This window comes from Haliaeetus leucocephalus, unplaced genomic scaffold, assembly GCF_000737465.1.
Source record: "Haliaeetus leucocephalus isolate CR32 unplaced genomic scaffold, Haliaeetus_leucocephalus-4.0 Scaffold273, whole genome shotgun sequence".
Taxonomy (NCBI): domain Eukaryota; kingdom Metazoa; phylum Chordata; class Aves; order Accipitriformes; family Accipitridae; genus Haliaeetus; species Haliaeetus leucocephalus.
In genome coordinates this window covers 3989672-4015527 of record NW_010972709.1, presented here as the reverse complement: position 1 = coordinate 4015527, position 25856 = coordinate 3989672, and the positions used below count along the sequence as shown (strand labels likewise).

General features: G+C 39.2%; 1 protein-coding gene across 6 annotated transcripts in view; it reads left to right on the top strand.

Annotated features, from left to right (window-relative positions):
- OSBPL2 (oxysterol binding protein-like 2) overlaps positions 1-24998 on the top strand; it is a 39038-nt gene extending 14040 nt beyond the window's left edge. For 2 of the 6 annotated variants that reach the window (XM_010569554.1, XM_010569555.1), the window contains exons 3-15: positions 8238-8385; positions 8626-8701; positions 10041-10175; positions 11257-11354; positions 12072-12254; positions 15157-15264; positions 16574-16663; positions 17311-17434; positions 19348-19476; positions 20215-20338; positions 21018-21108; positions 22266-22321; positions 22645-24998. In XM_010569554.1, the coding sequence (XP_010567856.1) occupies positions 8238-8385; positions 8626-8701; positions 10041-10175; positions 11257-11354; positions 12072-12254; positions 15157-15264; positions 16574-16663; positions 17311-17434; positions 19348-19476; positions 20215-20338; positions 21018-21108; positions 22266-22321; positions 22645-22712 (1430 nt within the window). In that variant the 3' untranslated portion in view covers positions 22713-24998. Of the gene's footprint in view, positions 1-3913; positions 3978-8237; positions 8386-8625; positions 8702-10040; positions 10176-11256; positions 11355-12071; positions 12255-15156; positions 15265-16573; positions 16664-17310; positions 17435-19347; positions 20002-20214; positions 20339-21017; positions 21109-22265 lie in introns of those variants that run through there. The other 4 variants (XM_010569556.1, XM_010569558.1, XM_010569557.1 and 1 more) reach the window with 4 other exon arrangements.
- The last annotated feature ends 858 nt before the right edge of the window (positions 24999-25856 follow it).

Here is a 25856-nt window from a genome sequence, read left to right as displayed (position 1 = left end):
CTAGTAATATATTGCTGTTAATAAATAAAGTAAACCGCTGTTTGTGAAACTTGTAGTGCTGTCTTCTGAAAAGAAGAAAGGAAGAATTATAATTCAGGTTCAGACTTGGAAAAGAGGTGGGTTTTATTAAAGCTTAACGCTGGCTATCTTTTTATCACTATAACAGTCTTTTAGTGGCCAAGTCTTGCTTTAATTTTCTGTAAAATGCAGGTAATTTAATAGCAGCTTGAGAAGTAATGCTTTTAAGACCCTTTGAAAAGTGAAATATCTTCCATGGGTTATTTTTATTGTTATTTTATTCATTTCTTTATTTTAATGGAAACTTAGCATGAGGAATTGAAGTAGAAAATGTTTTTCTAGTCAGAAACAAATTACTGTAAAAGTATGCTTTCAAGATAGGGAGCCAAAAGTCTTTGCAATCCAGTGTTGTTTCTAGAAAAGCAAATATGAATCACTTCACACTTGTGCAGTGTATCAAATAGTACTTTTCTTTGAACTAAGAAGGATGAATGGTTATTTATAAGAGCCTTACATGGTTTTAGTGGTGAAATAAAATACTTAAAGTATTTTAATAAAAAAAAAAAAATCCTTTCCAAGAGCTCAAACAATTTTAAAGCCTTCCACTTAAATGTCTCCTCAGAAATCCTGTAATAGAGGTGAAATGAGAAGTGCTGCCAATGGTGAGTGTAGAATGCTTAGTGTAGAATCATGGGGATGAAAAGAGAATAATGGGAAGCATGAAAGCTGAAGGAATGGAAATAGGATGGTAGGTACAAGTGGGGAAGGTAGGCTTAGACATGGTTGGTTGGAAATTCATATCAGGAGTAAACAGAGGGGGCTGGGTGAAGCAACGTGACTGACAGCAGGCTGTATAGGACTTGTCACAATTAAGTCACAGAGAAGGAAGTTTGGGTTGCATTCATGCTAACTAGGAGTGATAGGGGCTAGTTCGTTGTACCATAAAAATCTTGAAAACACAATGGATTGTTCCTGTATGTCTTTAGTAATCTTTCAATTCCAAGAGCTCAGGACCATGGCCATAAATGAACTAGATTTTTTTTTTCTTCTGAAAAAGGTGAACAGAAATGTGCTTCCAAGTATGAGGTGTGTGTCGTACAGCTTTGATGTTGATGCATTCCTTTGTCTTGCTGCAGAAATACACAGCCCTCAGTGTTTGAGTCATCTGCATTTGAACACTCTGGTTTTGTCCTCTTTCCTCTTCTTTTTCCCCTTTCTTCAGTCTCAGCAAGTGTTCAAGGTGGTAATGACTTCTGAGCTATTGTGCATGAGATGTTCTTGTACCTTGCAGTCTTGGCTGGCTCAGCTCAGAAGTGGGATGGTGCGCATCAGTTCTGTGAGCACTCCTTGTCCGGTCCTAATCTTATTCTTCCACAGGGAGGAGTGTGATGCCAGGAGAGAAGTTTCTAAGCAAAAGTGTGTCTTTGTAGGCTCTCAGCACAGCCCTCTTCTGATGGAGGGTGTTTGGTCTGCAGCAGCCACTCCAGGAACTGAATGAAGTTGGAACTCTTTTCCCTTTTGGTTTAAGAGGAGTTCTAAGTTTGCAATAGTTTGGTTCAGATTCTTTCTCCCTTGGGACTGTCTTTAAAGACAGGTGCTCAGTCTCTTTCTCCAGCTAGGTGCTTTAGAAGATGCTGACAGTTTGATGGATTCCTTGCACAAACTTAGTGAAGTCTAGACGTAGTTCTTTGTAGCTGTGTCTTGTCCAAGTAATACATAAATGTGATGCTAAGAACAACTGTAAATAGGTCTTTTTGCATTCACGTTGCCCAACTCCTGATGGCAGTAGCAACTCTTTGCTCCTTTTAGCACCATGGACTGTATATCTTTCAGACGGTGCTTTGCTGAATTTTTTGGGTTCTAATGGATCCAGATTATGCCTGCCTGTCTCTTAGTTTTTGTATGGTCTGGACATGGTAGGTGTAGACCCAGTACTCCCAGGAGCTAAAGTTCAGAACTGAGGTCCTTTCTGAGCCAAGGTGAGCTTTCAGATTCCACAGTGAAAACTTCAGGATTTGGGGTTACAGATTTTGATAAAAAAAATGAAATGCCCTTGGCAGACTCCTCGGTCTGTTCTTTCCAAGGATACTCTCCTTCCTTTAGGTCAGATCAGTAGGTGGGCAGAAGCCACCTTTAGACATATGCTTGTTCTGCTCTAAGTCTAGGATTGGGACATGGCTACCAGGATCAAGCACATTCTCCAGCTGTATCTTAACTCCATGTTGAGATGAAAACAGCATGTACACCGTACTCTTCTCCTCTTGTTCCCCCAGAGTCCTGGGCCCTGGCTTCCCCAGAGGGAGCTGCAATGTGTTCCCCCAGGTTTCCTGATTTTAGTAATTGGGTACTGTGGTTTGTGTCCTATAAGTAGCAAACCAGGCTTAGCAGAGCACTTGAACTCTGTGGGAAGTTACACTGTAGAATTCCACAGCAGTCTCAGCAGCAGCCCAAGTAGTATGCTGCCTCCTTTAAGATACTATGAGTTCACTCCTTGAGGAAGCCACAACTTTTCTGTATTATTAATTGATGACATCCACTTCTAGAACATGAATCTATCCTAAGGAGACCCCTGGTTTTTGTTGTGGTGGATTTCATCTCTGGCTGAGAAATTTCCTGCTTCTGACACTGTCCCCATCACATCCAAAAGACATGCTCATGTGATGGAATTGTATGCTGCATGGCTGGGAATCATCCTCCTGGTAGATGATTTGGCCCTGACTGGATGATGATTACGCTTGTAAATGTGCAGGATGGACTGTGTTGTATAGGTGATGAATTGAGTTAGTGACCAGTACGGAGTTTCCATGGAGAGAAGTTTCTTTGCATTCAGAGGTTTTTAGCATTGCTGATTAGTTGGATGCTTGACATCCTTACTTCATGAATGAGTACTTCCCTTGGGAATCTCTTGGGAATGTTACTTGTGGTCTCAGTTAATTCTTCACAGCCCAGCACCTGCTTTTTCTCAAATACAGGAGGTAGTCTTCTCTGAGACTGGATCAGGTAAAGTGGTCAATCCTTTGATGAATTTCAGGCTCTTTGAAATTTTATGTGAGATGGGGAGCATATAGCTTTGATCACTTGCGTCTAGCCTATGTCACCATGGGTTTATTAATCTCATCGCAGACTTGTTAAAGACTGTGTGCCATCAGGTTCTGCTCTGTCAGAACTGTATCCTTCATTAATTCTGTCAGATATCCATTTGCCAAAGTGTTTTGTGAAAAGATTGCCACAGAACAGGAAAATGCTTGGCTTATTGTCATGGTAATTTATTTTTGACAAACATGAATAGTTTAGTTTTGCTTTTTTAAATATTACCCTGCAGTTCCGTGGAAATCTGTTCTGTCCCCGTGACGTTAATCCAGCCTGGTATATTTATGAGGATGTTGCCCTTCTATTTCCTGTTGCTTAGCTGTTGTTCACTGTAAACTATTGCTTTCATTTGGGGATGAGGGAGTGAGGTACTTGCTGCCAAATTTATATATTTTCGTAATATCTAGATCAAATACAATCAGCGGATTCTGCCATAATGTTTAAGTACTGCAGATCTTGTGAAAGGCCAGCCTGCCTCCTGTCAGAGCAGTGTGATACGGCTATGTGTTGTGAAGATGGACTTGTTTTGAAAAGTGGAGAATAGTAACTTCTGGCAAAGAAAAAAATTACCTCTTGCTTCACTTGCTATCTACACTTCCAGTGTATTTATCCCTATTCCTTATGCCCTTTTTAGGTCTGAAGATTCTCAGTACTACGCTATTTTGATTCCCTCTCTGTCTTGAGGCACAAGGCTTAATTAGTATTTAAGGAAGTTGCTCACTGTACAAAAGGGGCGGTCTTGTGTCTTCGTACATGACTCAGAACAGTGTGCCTCTGCTCCCTCATAGGTGGATGTATAGCATAGTCTGAGTGGACTTGTTTCGTTTGCAGGATGTGGAAGAAGAAGGCTAAGAAAACTAGAGTTACTGGCAAGTCACTTTTCTTTAAGCTCTTGAAATAGATTAATGTTGGCATCCAACTTAAGTGTTTGACTTTGAAAATTTAAGACTTTTTAAAAGCTTTTGTTTCACCCCTAACACACGTAAGTTGGAACTTTTGATTAAGCTAATTTTTGACATTTTATTTCTGTGTGTGGTCCCCTATTCCCCTTTTAAGTCCCCATTTTTATCCTCACTCCCAGTGACTCTTCACTGTAAAAACTGTCCTGTAAGTAAAACTTACCTACTCAGTTTTGCAAATTCAAGGCTTTAATAGCAACTGGAGAAAGGCTCTTTTTGTATATTAGAAAAACTAAACCAAATAATTTCAGTAAACTGTTCTTATTTCAGATCAGTACTTCCTCTGTGAATAACATTCTCTGAATAGTACTTCACAGAACTGTAATACTTGGAACTTCATTGAGAAACAGCTTTTAAAACTTTCTCAGTGGGATTGTAGTAGACAAGCCAGCTGATACTTGAAAGTATAGTTGAAAGTCTAGTGATTATCTAGCTGTGTACCCTAGTGGTTTGGTTTTTTGGGGTTGGTTTGTTTGTTTTGTTTTTAATTAGGTGGAGATGCACTTTAATAAAGCAGACTTTACACTTCTGATATATCTTATTTTTCTGGGGCAGGGATTTAATGTTTCTTGTTTGTATGTGAGACGCTCGTTTGAATTGGCGTTTATTTACTTACCAATGACATATTGTTGTCCATAAATTATATATATACCTGAATCTAAATTCCCATTGTGTTGTACAGGAACAAGGTAAAACAATTCTGAATCATTGGAGAAACAGAAAGACTAGTGTGGATAAAAACAATGAGCATTTGATACAATTTGCAAGGTTTCAAGTATGATGTAAAGGCTGTAATTCCAGTAATATTCTTCATAACTATTCCCCTACAAGCCAGTTGACTATTCCTGTTATGAAGCTTTACTTCTACATTTAGGTGTGCTTATCTCATTGAAGTGCTCATTAAATGTGATGCTCTTCCCTTATGTTGTGTGCACTTGATCAGCTTTCTAGCTGAGGGCACATGTACCAAAAACCTCATCTGTTTTGTCCAACTTCATCAGTCAAACTAATAAAAGTTATTTTGTTATGCCCTACAGTACTTGCCCTTTCCATCTCCTTGTACTGTAACAGGTTCCAAAAAAAAGCTAAGATGTGATTAGAAATGCTGTTTTTAAATTATAAATATTTTGTTGTGGGTTGACTGAAGATAGGCATGTGGTTTTTTAAGACAGGTGTTTCAGGGTAGTCTTCATTTTAATGACCTGAATATGTATATGACTATCATACTTTCCAATTTAGTACTAAGACTGCTAAGGTGTGGTTATTGCTGTATAATTGCATGCTTGTGACATCAAAATGTAGGAGATGGTTTAATACATGACATCACCCATTACACCTGCTGTTTACCAAATAAGATCATATCAATAATGCTTCCCTGTGCAGTTTTGGATGTTAATGTCATGGTCTTGATCCCTGAAAAAAATGCAGCTTTTTTGTTTCTGAATGTGTGTCTTGCATGAATTACTCTAATAAAGTAAGAACACCCTGTTGGAGATGTTAATAAAAAGAAAAGTTGAAGTACTACTTATGATAGATACTCTCTCTTTTTAAGAAGTTAATGACAGAGGGTCATAACACTTTAATTAAAATTGAAATAATCTTTGTCAAAACTGATTACTCCATTTAGAGTGCTTACATGCTTTGTAATATTTCAGAATCTTTCTGTACCTACAGCTGGACTTTGAGATAGGCTGTAGCTGAGCATGGTGGTAACTGTCAGCACATAGACAAGTGGTTGCCCAGGTTGTGATAGCTGGAATGAAAGGAATACAAAAATGATGTTAGTGTATTCCTTAAAACTGTGGCAAGAATTGTATGCCAGCAAATACACATTTTTTCATGTTGCTTTTGGATTCTGACTCTAAAATTGGAAGCTGGAAACTAAAGTTGTCTTGTGGTTCTTGATGAAGAATTGACCCTTGTGGCAGTAAGAAAGGGCTTCATGCTCTTTGAATTACTTTCAACAAAAATACTCCTTTATGGATGGTCGCACTCAGAGTTGCGGTCAACGGCTTGATGTCCAAGTGGAAAGCAGTGATGAGTGGCATTCCTCAGGGAACTATTGGGACTGGCACTGTTTAGCATCTTTATCAGTGACATGGACAGTGGGACTGAGTGCACCCTCAGCAAGTTTGCCAACGACACCAAGCTGTGTGGTGCGGTCGACACGCTGGAGGGAAGGGATGCCATCCAGAGGGACCTTGTCAGGCTTGAGAGGTGGGCCCGTGCGAACCTCATGAAGTTCAGCAAGGCCAAGTGCAAGGTTCTGCACATGGGTCAGGGCAATCCCAAGCACAAATACAGGCTGGGCAATGAGTGGATTGAGAGCAGCCCTGAGGAGAAGGACTTGGGGCTGTTGGTTGACGAGAAGCTCAACATGATCCAGCAGCGTGCACTTGCAGCCCAGAAAGCCAACCGTATCCTGGGCTGCATCAAGAGAAGCGTGACCAGCAGGTCGAGGGAGGGGATTCTCTCCCTCTACTCCGCTCTTGTGAGACCCCACGTGCAGTACTGCATTCAGTGCTGGGGCCCCCACCATGAGAAGGACATGGACCTGTTGGAGCGAGTCCAGAGGAGGCACACCAGGATGATCAGAGGGCTGGAGCACCTCTCCTGTGAAGGCAGGCTGAGAGAGTTGGGGTTGTTCAGCCTGGAGAAGAGAAGGCTCCGGGGAGACCTTCCAGCAGCCTGCCAGTACCCAAAGGGGGCTGCAGGAAAGCTGGAGAGGGACTTTTTACAAGGGCATGTAGACATAGGGCAAGGGGTAATGGCTTTGAACTGAAAGAGGGTAGATTTAGACTAGATGTGAGGAAGAAGTTCTTCACTGTGAGGGTGGTGAGGCTCTGGAAGAGGTTGCCCAGAGAGGCTGTGGCTGCCCCAACCCTGGAATTGTTCAAGGCCAGGCTGGATGGGGCTTTGAGCAACCTGCTCTAGTGGAAGGTGTCCCTGCCCAGGGCAGGGGGGTTGGAACCAAATGATCTTCAAGGTCCCTTCCAACCCAAACCATTCTATGATTCTATTACACTGAATGATCAGCAATGCTTTCTATTGTGATACTGTGACAGTTGTGAAGAGGGATTGTGTTAATGCAGTGTTTTAGGGTGCTCAGTATTGACGCTGCAACCGATCCTTATGTGTTGTTAACAGTTGTTTTGTTTCTGCAGTCAGTCTGTGTAGCAGCATTGACAAGAGGCCTGTTGCTGTTGATAGTGACCAAGTGTGTGTGTATGCGTAAAATGTTTTTTACAATTTTCTTATTTAAAGGTATATGCAAAAATGAAATTGTTGTTATTCTTAGTTTGCGTGTAAGTAGTGTGACTTAAAAAAAGTAAAATCATTAGACTAAAATCTTGGATTTTTGGTTTAGTCCAACTTGTACTTAGGGCACCTTGATTACAGAAGCTTGTGTTCCTGTAGATTTCTGTTGGTTTAACTTTTTTTGATGGTTAAAGCTGTTCAAAGCATGTTGTTATTGGGGGCACTGGCATTTAGTTACAATGGTGTTTCCGGTAGCTATCTACCCAAGTGGATGGAATTGGGTCATAGGAAATGGAACCAACTGTTGTAGGTCATGTTTTGGGTTGCTTGTAGGCTCAGGGAATGATTCATCTTGGTGTCCACAAGTTCTTGCTGTAACCATTAGGGGAATTTTATATGGTTTGCACACATGGATGGCAAAAAAGTTAGATATCTGGCATTTCTGTTGCTCTAGTAGTCTGGATGTTTGCAGCTGGATTGTGAAATGGCCCTTTTCTCTTTTTTTTGCTCCTTGCCTGTAAGCAGTGTAAGTAGACCAAGTTAAATTTTTTTTAAGGTCTTTGAGGAAAACTACATAACTGAACAAAATTATTGTAATCATGTTGCAGCTCTGAAGAAGAGACAATACAGCTAATCTAATCAGGAGCTACTGAAGAACTTGTAAGATTCTAAAATGGTTTTCTATTCAGCAGTGTGAAAAATTAGTTGAGAATGCTTGATTCTAATGCAGTACTTGGCTCTAAATACTCTTGGAAATCAGGTCACTTAATAAAGGGTTTTCACTCTGATATTCTTTAAAATAAAATAACCTGGTATAAGTATACTTATGCTGTAAGAGTTACAAAATGTGAGTGCCACTCTGTGGCGTAATAAGGTTCCTAAGAAAACTGTTGCCTTATGGTTTTTATACAGGCTTTGATTCTGACAATTCTTCAGGAGACTTTTCAGAAGCAAATCATAAAGTTGCAGAAATGCTTGATCTAGATCCACACCAAAGCAATAGGACTGGAAAGCATAATGGAGAGTCAGAGATTCAAGAAAATGGAATTAAGAGACACAGGTAAACACAAAGTACTGCATAGTAAATGAGAAGTGAGTACGTTCTGGCTCATTATCTTTTGGGGCATTACTCTTCTCATTGGAAGAGGCTAATTCTCTGGAACTGAAAAGACTTGTCAGCTTCCTATGTCAACTCAAGGTTAATGCTTTGCTTCCTTTATAAATTACTTCAATACCTACAAATGAAAATGTCTTGTTGTTTAAGGGGCTGATAATGACAGTTGTTTTTTTCCAATTACAGGACATCATTACCTGCCCCAATGTTTTCTAGAAGTGATTTTAGTGTGTGGAGCATATTAAAAAAATGCATTGGACTGGTAAGTTTCCCTCCTGCATAATTTAAGCAGTTTGTGCCAAAAAAATTGCTTTCATCTGATTGAAGGGATAGAAAAGTTTGGGATCTGTTAAGAGTTCCTTGGAGAGCCCAGTGTAGGCTTGGGGTATTAACGGTGTGATGTCATTGGGTCCTAGATTTGTTCTTGGACTCAGAGACACAGACCTTTGCATTGCTCTGTGTTGTTAAAGGACCCCGATGCTTGCATCGTTATTGGCCATCACTGCTCTTTTCTTTTAATCCTTTAAGAATTCAGTTACATGTTTGATTACTTCATTCTTACTAGGAATGCAAATGATATTCTACACTGGAGGACCTTGCTGCCATAGCCTCTTTTTAGAAGCATTAAGTAATTACATTGATGTCCAGTCTAGGTCTGCCAGTACAGTCTTTTGTGAATGCAACAGACAAGTCAGTGAGCACTTCTGCTGGCTTAACTTATGTCATCTAGGAGACACAGCTGTACTGTCAAAACTCCTTTTGTTAGGATGAGTGACCTATCTACTAGAATGCTTTGCTTGGACCAAATCAATTTAAGTCAATTAGGGGTAATGTTTTTTGGTTTTTTTTCCCTTACTGCCTGTGATAATGCAAGGAAAATGTTTCATTAACTTCATCTGGTGGCATTCTCCTTTCCACTAAGTTCTAAGCACTCAAATGATGCTGTAGTGCTCAGTCATGAGTGCCACTTTTTAATTATCCAAGCAAATTTGGCTGTTTATAGTAAAAGACCTGGGGAATTGGAAATCTCTGTGTGAACTTCATGTCTGTCTTGGATCCACATGCGAAATGAGAAACATTCTGACGCAAATAACAGGTTGCTTGAATAAAGCCACTGAAATTTGTTAGAGCAATTCAAATCCTGTTCTTTATGTAACTGTTCCTTTCAAAAAATAATTTGTGGTTACTGCAGTAAAATAGTTAGATTTTACGCAAATAGGTATGTGAGGATTTCAAAGGAATGCGTGGTACTTAAAGATCAGTAATGAGCTGGTTGGCACATTATTGCTGCTATCTATGGAAATCTTAACCGCTTCCGTTTTGTGTAGACCACAGAAGAGAAGGTAACCTTTTCTTGAATTTACAAGGTTAGCTGGATCAATTTTTGAAGTTGTTTATTCTTTCAGATTGCTAGTAGGCTTCTGTAGTGCTTCTAGCCCCTTTCAGCTGTAGCACTTAGAGGTCTACTATAGGATTGTCAAAGGTCTTTTGAAGAATGCTAGAAATAAACTAACCCACAACTTATTTTCAAAATTCTTGTTGTTGTCAGTTGTTACCTTAGTGTTATGTCGAAGAAATTAACTTATCCTTTTGTTACCTAGGAGCTGTCTAAGATTACGATGCCTATTGTCTTCAACGAGCCACTGAGTTTTCTTCAACGGATAACAGAATATATGGAACATATATACCTCATTAATAAGGCTTGTAGTCATGCAGACCCCCTGGAAAGAATGCAAGTAAGTAACAGCTACCACCTTCTGGTTAGTTCGGAAGATGTTTTTCTCTCCTAGAGTCTTTCATTTGAAGACAATTTCTCACTTGACTGTATTTCTTTCTCTGGGGCTATCATAAGAATGCTCATATTTGTCTGTCTAGACAAGTTTCTTGTTTCATAGTGGCTGTATTAGATATTTGTGACACTTTCACACTTGATGTTGTGCACAGAGTTTGAGCCAAAAGTGTAGTGCTGAAGAGTGCCACAACTGATGATGCCCAAGGACCTCAATCCTTTCCAGGACTGCTTTAACTGTGACTCTTTTTGTGGTTTTATGCATTGTGAAGGTGAAATCTTGGCTTTAAGTCATCCTAAATTGATTTGTTGAGTGGCTCCATGATTTTTAAGTTACTGGATGAAAAATTGTTGTGATGGAGACAAGCTTTACCACTCTTCTCCAAAACTAGTTGTTGTTGGGAATAGAATATAGTACCCGGCTGGTCTCACAACAAGGACCTGAATATGGTGAAACCAGGCCTGTGTATATTAGGTTATACTGGTATTGCTCGTAGCTGTGTTTTTACTTAAGTGAAACTGGAATATATGTCTTGTATTCTGTGTTTGTGTAGTACATAGCCCTACTTACCAGCCTGCAGAAGCTTCTAAGCGTCATTTGTACCTGCTGGTATGATTCAAGAAATCTCATCTGTGTTAGAGATAATGCTTGCCTGACACTAAGAAAAGCAAGACTCTCTTCCCAATGAGCTTAGTGTGGGGGACAGTCAAAATAGGGGAAAAGTAGATTTTAAAAAACAGGTTGAACTCTTAGAGGTAGGTGGAGAAACATGGGGCAGAGTGTAACCTGACAAAATTTACTACAGAAAATAATTCCTTTTGGAAATGAGATTCTTATTAACTGCTTGTATTTCCCTATTTCTATATCGCTTATCCCATGGCTTACAAATGTTTTGGCCTTAAGCGATATATAGCGCTTTCTTTCTGGAAGAATAATGAAGTACTGTAATGTGCAACAAATACAATATATTAAACTTAGAGTTTTAATGTATTGTTCTCATAACAATGTGTTCTTAATTTGCTTATAGGCTGTAGCTGCTTTTGCAGTTTCTGCTGTAGCTTCTCAGTGGGAGAGAACTGGCAAACCATTTAACCCGCTGTTAGGAGAAACCTATGAATTAACCAGGTAATAATTACTTTACTTTGGGAGCTGGAGCTATTTGTGTTCTTGAGTTAGCAGACTCTCATACTAGTTTAGTTGTTTATTCAGTGAAATAAATAAAAATCTACTAAAATATATTTTTGAGTATAGCTAAAATTCTTTTCCCCAAACTATCTCAAAATCTTTGAGAAGTTGTTATAAAAGCCAATAATTTTATTTCTAAGTTTAGGCAGAGTATTCTTTGAGTTATTCAGAGAAAAATTCATCCTTGTTCTTCCACCAAAGACATTTCCTGACCAGACACAATTAATTTATAAATAGTGTTTTGCTGGTCATGTCAGATAGAGTAGTTAGTCTGAAGGACTTCCAGCTTGCTTAAATAAATGGGTGATATGTCTGCAGTGGAGAAAAGAATTTTCAGTCAGACCTTCTGCTGCTGCCCAAAGAGTTTCAGCATTTTCACAAGTTATTTCAGTGAAACATCTTCTCATGCCTTTCTGGGCAGAAAGTCATTTAGGTGTTTGAATGTGGGTTGGTTTGGGGTATAAAGAGAAAGTGTTCAGAGTACAAATTCTTTCATTTCATAAATTGTAAATGTGTCATGGGACTAGAAAAGGAAAAGTCTCACCTTCAGTTTAATCTAAAAATCCTTCAAAATTTTTTAAAGTATCAAGTAACTCTTTTCTTTTGTAATGTTAAAAAAAATGTTTACTGTTTAATGCTCTTTTTTGTTGTTGCTAGGGAGGATTTAGGATTTAGGTTTATATCTGAGCAAGTCAGCCACCACCCACCTATTAGTGCATTTTACTCTGAAGGCCTCAATAAGGACTTTATTTTTCATGGATCAATCTATCCCAAACTAAAATTCTGGGGAAAGAGTATAGAAGCAGAGCCTCGAGGAACAATTACTTTGGAGCTTCTGAAGTGAGTATGAGAAGTAAATACCTTTTTTATGTTGATCTCCTTAACGTTTACTTGAATAAAAAGATAGGTGATAATCATTCTATTGGCTCTTCATAGGTTATTATCTATAAACCTCTTGCTGAAGAGATTGTAAGAGTTTATTTACAAGTTAATTTTCACTGCTTAATTCAGGGCTCTGTTTTTTTTAAGTTATGCCATGCTTGTACGACCCAGTCTTTCCATGATGAAAATTAATGTTTCGTAAAAGTTGAATGCTACTGAAAGCTTGTTTTGTGAAGGCATGTAAAATTTAAATAGATAAAATTATATTGCCAGGCTATTCAAGCTCATCTTGCTTTTAAATATTGTTATTGGTTTTGATTGTTTGTGCGCATATGTTTGTGTGGAAAGAACTGCATCTTCAGAATAGCTGTTCTATGTGGTAAGGGAACGTGAGAAACTTGTCAGGATTGCCTTGTCACCTGTTTAACACTTCCTGTGTATGATCACCTTCCTGTTAAAATCAAGAATGCCTCTCCAGATTACTCTGAGGCTTGTCTCTAATTGCGTATGTCTCTCGTAAATTACGTGACTTTCCATAAGTTGTTTTGTGCCCTAGTGGCACAAAGACTCTTGAGCTTTCCCAAGTAGGACACAAGGATGCACTAGATAATAGTTGCAGAAAAAGTATTCTGCAACTGAACACTTAAAGGTGCTTTTATAAAAGCTTTCCTCAGGCCTAATTCTGGGGTTGTTTTGAAATGTTGTCTTATGAACTTTCTAGACATTTGGTTTCAATAAAGAGTCAACTTGCCTGCCATATCAAGCATTGACTTTTCCTGTAGTTTCTTTTGAAAGTATAGTTTAATTTTCAAGCTGCTGGCATCTAATCTTCCAAAGCTTATAAAAGTATGAACTGGTCTTGGATATAAATGGTGATGGAAATAGAGGAAATTTCTTCTGAATGTAGAAGGAACTATGAATGTTAGTGTAGAATGCAGACATGACAAAAATTAAGTTTGTTGCTTGAGAGAGAGCCTTTATTTAGAAGACTATTAAAGTTCTTGCTCTGCCTAATCAAATTACAGGCACAGATTTACACTGGAATATAAATGATTAAAGCATTTATTTTAAATAATTGCTTCAAGTTAGCAGCAGAAGTTGAAATAAAATTTTGAGCCTCTCAGTGTTGTGATTCATACTATTCTGTTGGTTTGAGTAGTCGTGAGAACTGCTCAGGGCCTGAGCGAACAACTGTTTAGGAAGCAAAATTGCAAGTCAATGTTAAGCACTGCATTTATGTCAACCATGACTTAGTTTTCAAAACATACATCAGAAAACACACTTCTTCCTCACTTCTCCAGCACAAGTAAGTATTTCAGTTTATCAGCACTGGCCATGAGTGTCTTGTGTTTTGTTTTATGCTATACAGCTTTTGGTGTCAAGTAGTTCATGAATAAAAATGTATGCTAAGGCTGGAGGGATGGATTTGGGGGGGTTCTGGTATTTTTTCCCCACTGAAAGAGTAGTCATTGTTCTAAAGTATGCTTGAAGACAAGTCACTGTGGAAAATAGTCAGACTTCAATGATCTGTTTTTTCTCTGTGCTGGAAAATGACAGACTGGTTGGAAACATTAAATAAGGGTGTTCTCTCCATACTTGCTGGAAGTAGAAGTTCAAGGCATTTGTTACAAAGAGGACACTGCTTGTTTTTGTAATTTTTTTGTATTAAAATAGAGTTTGCAAGCTTTCGTAAGATGGATTGATAGCCAGCTGGGTAACTTCAGCATTTCTTTTACCAGCATGGAAAGATGAGTGAGAATAGATGGCTTTGACTCTGCTGAGCTAGTGATAATAGGAAACTTGTTGTTTAACATTTTGATCACTTTTAGAATAATGTCTTTCAAGGATTTAGAATCTGCTAACTCATCTTTGTAAAGTTTTTCACAAAACATTAAAACCAAAATTAAACTAAGTGGAAATTTCTTCACTTCTAGGACTTATCCTTCTTCCCAGTAAATCTTTGGGAAAAAGATGGAGTTGAGTAATAAATTGGATTTTTACATGTCACGTTTACGAACCTTGAATATAGTGTTATCATGTCCTACCGGTGCTAACCAGCCAAAAGAACCCTAAAAACAGCCCCCCTCCCCCCCAATTGCCTTCAGTGACACTGGAGCAGGCCTCATACACCGATGTGGAAACTTGTGGCGTGATTGTGGAAACCACTTATGCAGTTTGCTGGCTCGTGTCACTCTCTTCAGATTCAAAAGCCTTTACCACTCAGTGTTTGTACAATGGAAAATTAAGTGGGTTAGTCTGACCAGCCCTTGAGGAGGAGTGTCTTCATGTCCGACCTTTGTCAGAACAGGTAGTGACTAACCTCTCTGCTAGAAGACTCAAATACTTACATTCAGTGTTTTTTTAATCACAAAAAGGTACTCTCTAGATTATGATAGAGGTTTACAAGAGTGAGCTTTAGGAAGAAGTTTGCAGTGGTGCCATGGTAGTTGAATAGAAGATGCTGTTACACATGAGTTTGTCAGCCTGGTTCTCCAGCAAGTATTATATTTTATCACATAGAACTTTAAAAGTGCAAACAAAAAAGATTAATTCCTGGCCTGCTGTTTATGTTGGGCTGGAATTTGTAATCAAAAGCACAGCAACTGTAAAACTCACTATTTTAGCTCTGTGAGAAGGAAGAAGAATAAAGGCGGTATCACTGTATTAACTTGCACTAATGTTTAGATGCAACACATTGTTGGCTTATAAAGAAAAGTCTGTTTCTTTTCTGTTTTGAAGTTAACTGCTGGCTGTTCATAGGAGTGCTAAATATTGTGCTCTGCCGTGAACAGAATTGAAAACGGGCTTACATTCCATCTCAAACTCAAGAAAATTATTTCTTTCTCTATTTTCTTTACAGACATAATGAAGCTTACACATGGACAAATCCAACCTGTTGTGTACATAATGTAATTATTGGTAAACTGTGGTTAGAACAATATGGAACGGTAGAAATTGTAAATCACAGGTAATGCTAATTATGAAACTGAGGGTTGGCTTATAGGGACTGGTGCATGGTCACTTCTGTTACAAAGCAGAGAGTTTTGATTTTTGTCAAATTACATAGGAAGCTTTGTTTTGTAGGTCCAAAGTCTTGTCTCTTTCTTTTTTTTTTCCCTTCTGACAAATGCAAACTATTTGTTGGACTGAGCTTAGTATCATAGTAATATTAATGAAAAGGCACGGGGCTAGATGGCTTATGGGATACAAAGATTTTACATTTGTGAGTTACTTGTTCAAATTCAGCCTTATTGCCAGAGAACAGAAATTAAATTTAACTCCAGAACCATTAAGTGGAATAATCGTTGGAGGCTTGCAGTGGACCTCTGTCATGTTGATTGTGATTTGGCCCTCTTTAGTTTTGAAAATAGAGAATGTCTTAAATTAAGGGTACAGCACAGAAGAATGACTGCAGAGTAGGATAACGTGAACTTCGAGCATGTCAATTGCTCTGCCAACTGCCTATATAAAAGCTTTTTACCTTATATAAAATGAATTACCTCTTGTAATGATGAGGGAGAGAATTTTGTGAAAACTGTATTACTTCTGCACATGTTTCTCTGTCAATAAATGGGAGCTTTAATCCAGCAGGGCTGCTGTTTTGGTACTTCTCATAGCATCAAATCTACAATCCTGTCTCCTATATTGGCACAGAAGACCCATGATGGTGTCTGTATGCTTTGTGCTTGACATAGAAACTTGGCCTGGTGCCTCACAGGGAGAAATGATTTACATCTACATCTCAGTGCAAGGAAGATGCTGAAATACAATGCTGGTTTATGTTTGTAAAATGTTTAGTTCAGAATTTTTGATATGCAATTTAGAGGTAACTTTTGAATGCCCTTAACTAGATTTTCCTGCGTAGGTCGTTTGTAAAAGTTATTTCTCATTGCATTTAGCTGTAAATAGGTATTAATCTGAAATGCAGTGTGTTAATAGTGTGGGTTAAGTAGTATGCAAGACTGCATTCCATTTTATTCCTAATACTTTTGATAAATTTTAGAAATACATGAAACTCAGAAGTATGGTCATGTTTTCAGTGGTCTTTCATGTGCACTTTGATTTCTTTTTTGTCCTTTTTGTGGAATTTTGAAATGTGTGCCTTTTTTAATGTCCTGGTCAAGTAATAAACCATAGTTAAAGAAAAATAATGATATAAATAACTACCCCCCAGCTAACTGTAACTGTATGAAGGAAAGCTAAATAAGGTAAAAAAGTAAACTTACTAATGTATTTAGGGGCTTGCTTCTTTAATCAAATACTTATTTCCTATACAGTACTGGAGATAAATGTGTCCTTAATTTTAAACCGTGTGGACTGTTTGGGAAAGAGCTTCACAGAGTGGAGGGATACATTCAGGACAAAAAGTAAGTGATAAAAGCCTCTTGGCCTCTCCGTTTCTGAGCACTGTGGCATTTCTTTAGTGCTGGCATAGTGACCACAACTGATGTGACTGCAAAGTTGCTGGCAATGCAGATCGTAACCCATTTCTCTTCTCTGTGTCAGTGTTAAACCCCTTCATTCTGGGATGATCATTTCAAGCATTATTAGAAAAACTCTCCAGTCTAGTCTTTGGAAATAAAGGTATCCAGGGAAAATGCAGAGTAGTCGCAACTGATTTCACTGTTGTACACTCACAAGTCCAGTCTTCAGTTTACAAAACCGGAAATATGGTAATTAGGAATTTTTAATCAACCCCAAACCTGTTTCGTGACTCTGAATCTCTATATTGTAAACTATTCGCTTTATTGGACCCACACTCATTTTAACAGTGGCAAAAGCATGTGACTAAGTCATGAGGATGTGTTCTGCAGGACCGGATGCCAGAAAGACTGGAATAAACTGAAACCTTTTCTTTGCGTTATCAAATAACTGACTTCTTAGAAGTATGCAAAGAAACATAAAATACAACAAAGTAGGAAGCTGCGTATTTAATATAGACTAGAATCTGCATGACTTGGCTTAGAAGGCTTTATAAGAAGCAAAAACCAAGTCTCCTCTGCTTTCTCTGCAGCAGAAAGAAGCTGTGCGTGATCTATGGCAAGTGGACAGAATGCTTATGGTGCACTGATCCCACTACGTATGAGACTTACAAAAAGAATGAAAAGAGAGGTGGTGAGCAGAAGAAATTGAAGCCGGTAAGGTTAAGGATTCTTTAGGGAGAAAAGATACTGGAATATGAGAAATTAAAGGAAAACATCTTCTTTACAGAAATGGTCAGGTGGTAGCGAATGGAGGGTTAAAACAGTCTGTCTTTTGGTGGGGGTCAGAGATGGGCAGTGTTAGTCCCATGAAAAGGCATTGCACTTTTAACTTGTGTAGACTTCTTTGTGAGCTGCTGGTATTGGAGAGAGCTCACAGAAATGCCAGAGATTTGTTAGAGAATGCATCAAATATTGACCCCCAAGCTGATGATGTCCATTCCTTGAATGAGGAAAGTGGCTCTACTGCCAACTCCAGATGTAAAAATATTAGGATTTGGGCTTAAAAAAAAAAAAAAAAAGTAATTACATGTTTTGAAGTTGGTTATGCTTTTTGGTGATGCAGCCTTTCAGAATTCATGAAGTAGATAGCCTTGACAACAAAGGGGTCTGGAAACATGCAGAGGTTTTTTGTCACACGTAAGCAGTATCAGGTGAGTTACTGCCAAAGCCTCAGTGTTATATGGAAAATGCAAAATGTTGTATGGTGAAGCAGAGGACTGTTGGGTTTCCTGATATCAACAGGGTCTTGCAGACCCTTGCTGTTCATTGAAAATGAAAATGATAAGTTAAACAGAAGCTAATCGCTCTTAGCGTTAAGAGGCTCAAACTTTTTTTTTAAAAAGTATTCACACTAGAAGAATCTAGAGCAGCAACAGGCCTTGCTTTTGCCTCTGGATTCTGTCATGTTACAGGCTTATATTTTGACTTCTTTTTTTTTTAATAATAAGGTTCTGTTCGTCTTATGAAAAGCAACTCTCTCTCTCCTTCCTGTTGAATCTATATTTAGATGGTGAACTGTCTTAACAGTAAACCAGATGTTGACATGGAAAGTAGTCTAAAAGAGTGTTTAAATAATGCATATTCAAACCAAGTGATTGAAATTAGACTCTTAACCATATGGAGCTCTTTTCTAGTGTATAAAACAGGCCCTGTTTAACTTAATAGGGTATTTTTGAGTAAAATAAATGAGGCATGTCAGAGGGGGCAGAAAGAAAATAGAAGAGGAGTGGGAGTGAGGGGAGGGAGGAAAACTGTGTTACTATCACTCTAGGATGTTTCTGCCTCAAATTTCCCTTCCGGTTGTTGTGGTTTTAAATAGTTTCTCATGGTAAAACCCTCTGAAATTCTACCATGTAGCTGTCTGTGTCCAACAACAGTCAGATGCTCTCAGATTCTGAGAGCAGCCTCTTGAAGAATACTGCATTTGATTATATATATGCATTATAGCAGTGCATCTGGTAACAAAGGAACTTGGAAGGAAAGACACCGTATTTACAAACTTCAATACACAGTCTTCACAGTGAGAAAATTAGCAGTGATAATAGTTATTAGGATCTAGATCATAGGAAATCAGACTGAAACTGTTTTTTTAATTGCACATCCAAATCTTTTGCAAAAGATGAAGCAATATCCAAAAGAAGGCATGCCCTATTTATGTTTCTCAGGCCATCATGGGAATTGGTTTAAATTGCAGTCTTGGCTCATTTCAACCTGAAGAAGTAATAGTCATGTTAGGTGAAATAAAGCTATGGCACGGGATAGAAGGGAGGCTAGAGAAAAGATTTCCCAAAGACATTAATTTACTATTATTAATGTTTTTTTTTAAACAGACATTCAAGTTGTACATAGGTGGTGGGAGACTGTTCAGAGATATCAGCAGCAAGACACGATAAAAATGAGAGGAACAGTATACAGAGTGAGGAAAAGTGAATGAGGGGTGAGGCAGAAGTACAGGAGAGTGTTTAGTATCTCAAATTTGAACAAATTCTTCAACAGTCACTGTAGAACTCTAGATGAAACAGTCCAATTTCCCTTTGTTCCTCTGCCAAATATTATCTCTGTTTCAGAGTGAAGAAGTTATTAAATCTGAAAATGATGAGGCTGATGATATGCCAGAGGTTCAAGACACGGTGCAGTTCATACCAGGCAGTAAATTGCTTTGGAGAATAAATTGTAGGCCACCAAACTCATCACAGGTAACTGTTTCAATCAGTCTGTGTATTGCTATCACTAGTGGCTTACCCAAGGGAACATGAGTAATGTTCAAGGGAAACCTTGTTGAAGCATCTGCCCTTAGCATGTGTATTGACAGGCTCTGGCAGTTCTTGCTGCAGCAGTAAAAGTATACTACAGCAAGGTCTCTGCTTTGTTCCTGTGCTGAAAGCATCACTGCTGTGTTGAAGCTGGTAGAAAGAATGCATGCTCTGACTGCAGCTGCTTCAGTGTGAGTCTGGCGTCTTAGGTTAACCTGCCTGTGAGATCTTTGCACTTAGAGTGGCTAAAATACAGATACACTTTCCCTTCTGACCCTGCTGTTAGGAGGCAGGCTTCCAAAAAATGCAGTAACTGGGAAGCTGGATATGAACTTCAGTAGTTTCAACAAGACTTTTTGGTCTTTTAGACTTGGGTGTTTTTTTCATAAAAATCATGATGTTAAATATCAGATATAGAGGAAAATCTGTCTTGATACTCTGAAGCAAAGACTGCTTAAGAAATGAAAGGTGGGACTTCCATCCACTTCTGCCCTTCTTTGTCACTCCCCTCCAATGAAAAACCTAGTTTTGTATGAACCTAACCTTGCTTTCAGGGTAGCCAATGGGAGAAGGTTTGACTTGGTAATTTCTCTTGGAAGTTCCGTTGTATCCATTCGGTACAGGGAACCCAGTGCCACTTTGCCAAAATAACTTGTATGTTATCTTTAATTTGCTTTTAAGATGTACAATTTCACCAGTTTTGCTGTGAGTCTCAATGAGCTAGAAAAGGGCATGGAAGCAATATTAGCTCCCACTGACTGTCGGCTACGTCCAGATATCAGAAATATGGAAAACGGAAACATGGGTATGTGTTTGCTGGAGGAAGTACTTTCACATTCAGAAGTTTTGAGAGGGGGTGACTGAAGGGAGGTTGGTTGATACAGGAACATGGTCTTCAGTTTCTCATTCCCAGAGCAGCCTTAACTCTTTTTCATCCTGTGTTAATGAACATGCTTTTGAACAATGTATGATGTTTGTTTTCCCCCAGAAAAGTCTGGGAGAGCAAATGTGTCTGAGGTGGATCCCAAGACTGCTATCCTATGTTACGGTGTATTTGCATGTTTGTTAACCTGGGGGGAACTGGCAGACATGCTCTCTTGCTCTGGAGTTTGTCTGGAAAGACATGTGGTGAACAGACATGCTCTGTTGCTCTGGTGTTTGTCAGGAAAAAACACATGGCCAAATAGTGAAAAAATCACTCTCTCTATTATGCCTAATCTAAGTTCTTTCCTGCTGTCTTGGTGCAGTGTTTCTGATAGATAAAACACCAAAATTTCAGTTTTGACTCTGTGTTTGTAGTAGCAACTTTTCTGAAATGACAGGGTTTTGTTGCCTGAGATTTTCATTGTTCAGTGGGATTGTGTACAGCAAATGCTTTCTCTTGCTTAAATGAACTATATTTCATTTCTCTGCAGTCTTTTCTGTTTTCTGCATTTTTGTCTCTATTTTGCTAAGTAACCAATTTCTCTTGAAATGTTTGTTAGATGTGGCTAGCAAAGAAAAAGAGAGACTAGAAGAGAAACAAAGAGCTGCTCGCAAGGAGCGTGCAAAAGATGAAGTGGAGTGGCACACACGGTAAGGGGGAAGGAAGCTGGGCGTTTGTTTAATGCTTGGAATGGTTTGGTATACTGCTTGAAATGTTTTTATTCAAGACAGCATTTGATTTTGTGTTTGATTTCCTGCGTGACAGTACAATTTGTAGTGTCACTTAAAGCATTTGCTGGGTCAACAAGTAATGTAGCTGGAAGCCAAAATTGCTGATTACTTTGTCCCGGAGAAATTATCTAATAATAAATGCTGAAACCTGTCGTAATTAACCACTGTGGTAATGCTGGATTTTTTTGGTTTTGTTTTTTAAAACCTACAAAGGTCATATTTTTTGTTAGAATGACTAAAATGTTAAGTCTCGCCTCTCTTTCAACCAATTCCTGTCCAGCTTTTGGCAGTTCAGTAAGACATTGCGGCCCTCTAGGGCCTTTTCTTTTCACACTCTTAGGACTTCTTGGCTTGAATACTTCAGAAATTGCTTTTTTGATTGCATATTCAAGTGACTTCTCAGTCATAGAATGCATCACGGAGTAATGTGTGGTTTGGCTCCTGCTCCTGCTGGTTGCTTTTCACAGATGCCAATGCTATGCAGTCAAGTGTATGCTCACGGCCAGTTACTGCAGGTGCTTCCTTCAAAGGCAAGAACTTTGGGATGCTCCTGTGATTTCATGAAATTCAGAAGAGAAAGCATCTCTCTTCCCAAAGCCTGGAGGAGCAGCTGCAGACTAATTCCAGTTAATGCCTTTGAAAATCTCTTCCAGAGAACATGAAATTGTTTTCAGTCAACGTGGCTAAAAAGTGAGCATCTGTTAATGTTCTGTGCAAAGTACGGCTCCATAGAACAAAACTGTTTTCTGTTTGCACAGGTTTACAAAAAGGATTGTGTAACTGATTTGGCATTCTTTTGAAGTAAAAATTAATATATGTAATCAATATATAATCTAGAGTATCAATGTTAGTTGGAATAGGACAGCAATTTTAAAATCCATTTCATACTCCTTGACTTTATGTAAAAAAAAAAATGTTAAAAGATGCTTTACAAGGTGATTTTTTTCTGATAAGAAATACCAGTGTATTTTTACAATGTTTTGTGAAAGAAGCAAAGTTGGGTTTTTTCCCCTATTAATAACTGCTCACTCTGCTTTTTTCTTTTACTGTTTCTTTCCTTTTTTTTTTTTTTCCAGATGGTTTCATCAAGGCACTAACCCATACACTGGGACTTCAGATTGGCTGTACTCAGGTGGCTATTTTGATAGAAATTTCTCAGACTGTCCAGACATATACTGAAATTACAGAACCAATTGCTCATCTCATCTGGACATCTAGTTACTAGATTTCATTCCAAGCCAGTTACTCTGGTTATGTTGATAGCAAAAACCAGCTTTTCTAAGTAAATTTTAACAAAAATTCTATCGGTCAACAATCAAGGATTTAATTATCACTAACGTTGGATTGCCAAATATTTAAATACTGTTGCATTCTTTCCATAAAGCTGCACCTGAAATCATCATGTTTTCACTAATTATCAAAGGGACCTTTGGTTCTTCATTTTTTTCCCCCTAGTTTCTTTGTCAGGAAGATACGCTGTATCCGGTAGAGCACATAACATCCTTGAAAACTACGTAACTTAAATAAAATAGAGATAATATCCTTGTTACTTAGTACAATAGTGAAGAATCTGAAGTTTTTGGAACTCGGAGCAGGGATGAAAAGCTAATATGGTACCAACAGGATCAAATCTAGTACTGTCGATACTCCCCGTGAAGAGATGCATGTGAATTTCCATACGGTATGTAGCACTACGTGGGGACTGGAGCTCCTGGCCCCTCTCTCTCAATACGATTCAATAATGGAGAGACTCGGGGAAACAAAAACCAACCTGAGCTTCTCAAACTGTAGTTGTCTGTTAGAGTCTTCACAACTTCTGGACACTGTGAGCATTAAACTGTATACCTGTGATAAAATTACATAAAGCATACGTTAGGAGAAGGGAAGGGTGCATTAAACAGTGTGCTTTTTCTGAAGTCAAATGCTGTTCTTAAAATAGGAGAAGCTTCGGAAGCAATTGCAGGAATGTAGAGGTGGTTACAATGTAAAATATATTGCTTGCTACCACTTGGAGGCTTAAATCTTCTGCACTACCTTCGGCAGCTTTGGCACTATGTATGCTTCTAGACTAAACTTTTATTTGGAAGCACTTTGGTATGTATATCCACACAGGTTCATATTTTGGGGAAGTTTTGGTTTGCATGTTTTTCATTATTAGGTCATGTCTGTTTTGTATGTTGTGAAAAAGCAGAATCAACTTAAAGCTTTGGCAGAGTTATACCTATTACAAGTTTTCTGTGAGCATGTGATGTCAAAAAGTGGGATTTTTTTGTTCCATATCAAACCATCAAAGCCCTATAATACTGGAAATAATCAATTACTGAATTGATGCATTCATTTTCTTTCAAGTGGTACACTTCGGGGGGGGGTAAAGGGGGAGAGAGGCTTGAAAAATTAGGTCCTGTAATTAAAACTAACCCTGATGTTGCTTCTTTTATGAAAGTTTTTAATTGAGTAACCAGGCACAAACGGAGAGCGGCTACACTGCTATGAAGTTTACAGTAATTCAGAAATTGCTGGTGTTAAGCACCAGTAACTTGAGGAATTTGTGGAAGAACTGGAATGACTGATGTCCAAACACATCTGTGGTTTCATCCAAAGAGTAGGTTTTTGAAGGGCTTCTCTCCTGGCCACAGGATTAAAAAGCAAAAGAAAATGAACATACTCATGGAGAAACACTTTTGTATCAAATCATGCATCTGATGAGTGGATTAACTTTAAATTTGGGGGAAATTTAGTTGTTGTCTTCATTGGAAAAATACGAGAAGCTGTAAAACTTCAAGGCAGTAAGTAAAAGCCTAATCTGAAATGTGCTCGTGGCAACATTTTTCTGTTGCCAGATATGGTACTTTGTGCTGATTGCAAGTCTTTAGGACTCACGAGCTAGAGTTGGTAATACGGTGCAGACAATAAGTAGGGTTGTGTTTGTTCCTCGTAAGTGCACGGACACCTGACTTAAAAAGACATTGCTGATCCATATGGGACAGCATAAAGATACTTTTTATAAAAAACTGGACTTCGGTGACCGTGCTGGGCACTGTAACCCCCTTCCCAAACTTGCTGCAAGCAGCATAGGGAACCTTTTGTTAGGTGAGGATTGAAAGGATTTGTGTATTAAGCCAGTTTAACAGCTCATGGGAGTTTAAAACTTGCTTAAACTAAATACCATGTTTAATGCTGGAGTAGTGTTTTCAAAACAATACATATAGATAGAAATTGCCTGAATGGAAAAACTGTGGAGTAATTGCTAAAGAAATATTCTATTTATAAGAAGGAAGTGTACAGGTTAGCATCCCTCTCGTCTAAGTTATGATTTAAATTCAAAGACCTAAAGCCTTGTCATTTTGTGAAAGCATGAAAAAATTGTAACAACGTGTTTAATCCAAACTTCAGTACAGAATCTTCGTGGGATTTAAAAAGAAACGGGGAAGGTTTCTAAAGTAAGAACACTTCATTAGTTATGTCTTTACCCCCTTCTCCCCTTCCTTTAGTGTAAAGTTTTTAGTAGAATTTCAGATTAAGTTCCAAATCCATTCTTCTAATTTATTGTTCTTCATTGACGACACTTACAAAATACTTTCCCCTCACTGCCGACACATCTATGCTTGGCTAGCCATGGGACTCCTAATGCTCTGAAAGTGAAAAAGTTTTATTTTCGATGCAGATCTCGCCTCAGTAGTTTACGTGTCAAAACATGAATAACTTTGCACCTTTTGAAAGAATGTCACTTTTGTAACTTGATTAAACACTGTATATAAGATAACTGTGTTAGTATATGTTAATACAGCTATGTAGAGAAACCATCTAGAAAGAAATTATAATAAATACTTAATACCCTTTGGGCCTCTAGATGGTGACAGAGCGATTTTTGTGAGACTTTTGTACGGGGGCAGCTGTCTGGTAGGGCAAGGGGAGGCCTGGAGATGACCCTGGCTTTGTTCAGCCAGGTCTGGGTCTGGGCTTGGTTTTCGCCGCCGTGCCTCTTAGATGAAGATGTCTTACACCGGAGCTTCGACCGCCTCCCGCCCCGCCATCCCAGCTTTTTTCCCCAACCGCGGGTGGCCTCGGTCCCTTGGCAGCCCGTTGCCCTGCGGTACGTGGGGGCTGAGAAGCGTGAGGCCGTGGTGGCGATGGCGATGGATGTGGGGTTGGAAAGCTGCGGCTGCGGGAGCCCTCCCGCCGCGGGGGCCCGGCTCTGGCCCGACGGCGGAGGGTCCGGGCGTTAGCTGGAAGCCGGGGAGCGAGGGGGCTTGGGCTGGAAAAGGTGGTGGAAGGGAAAAACGACCGTCGCCGTGTGGCATCTGCGTTGGTGTCTTCGAACTGGGAGCGGCGTGTTCGGACATGGGGCGTTCGTGTAATTATCGGTCCCCAGATTCATGCGGGCTGGAAGCACGTACCCTGAATGAACCCAGGAACACCAGAACTGATCAGCAGCCTTTAATAACGAAAAACTATTTTTAAAAACGCTGTTTTTTTAAAAACAGGACGAAGACTTGGGGCGGGGGGAGGCAGCCGCTCGCTGGGCCCCACAGAGCGGGCCGGCCCCGCCGGGCACCGGCACCGGGTGGGGGGTCTTCCCGCCTGGCGCCTTCCCTCACGACCGGCGGCGCTTCGGGGAACCCGGGTTCGTTCCTGTGTCACGTCTCTGATAACCCTCGCTGCCCCTC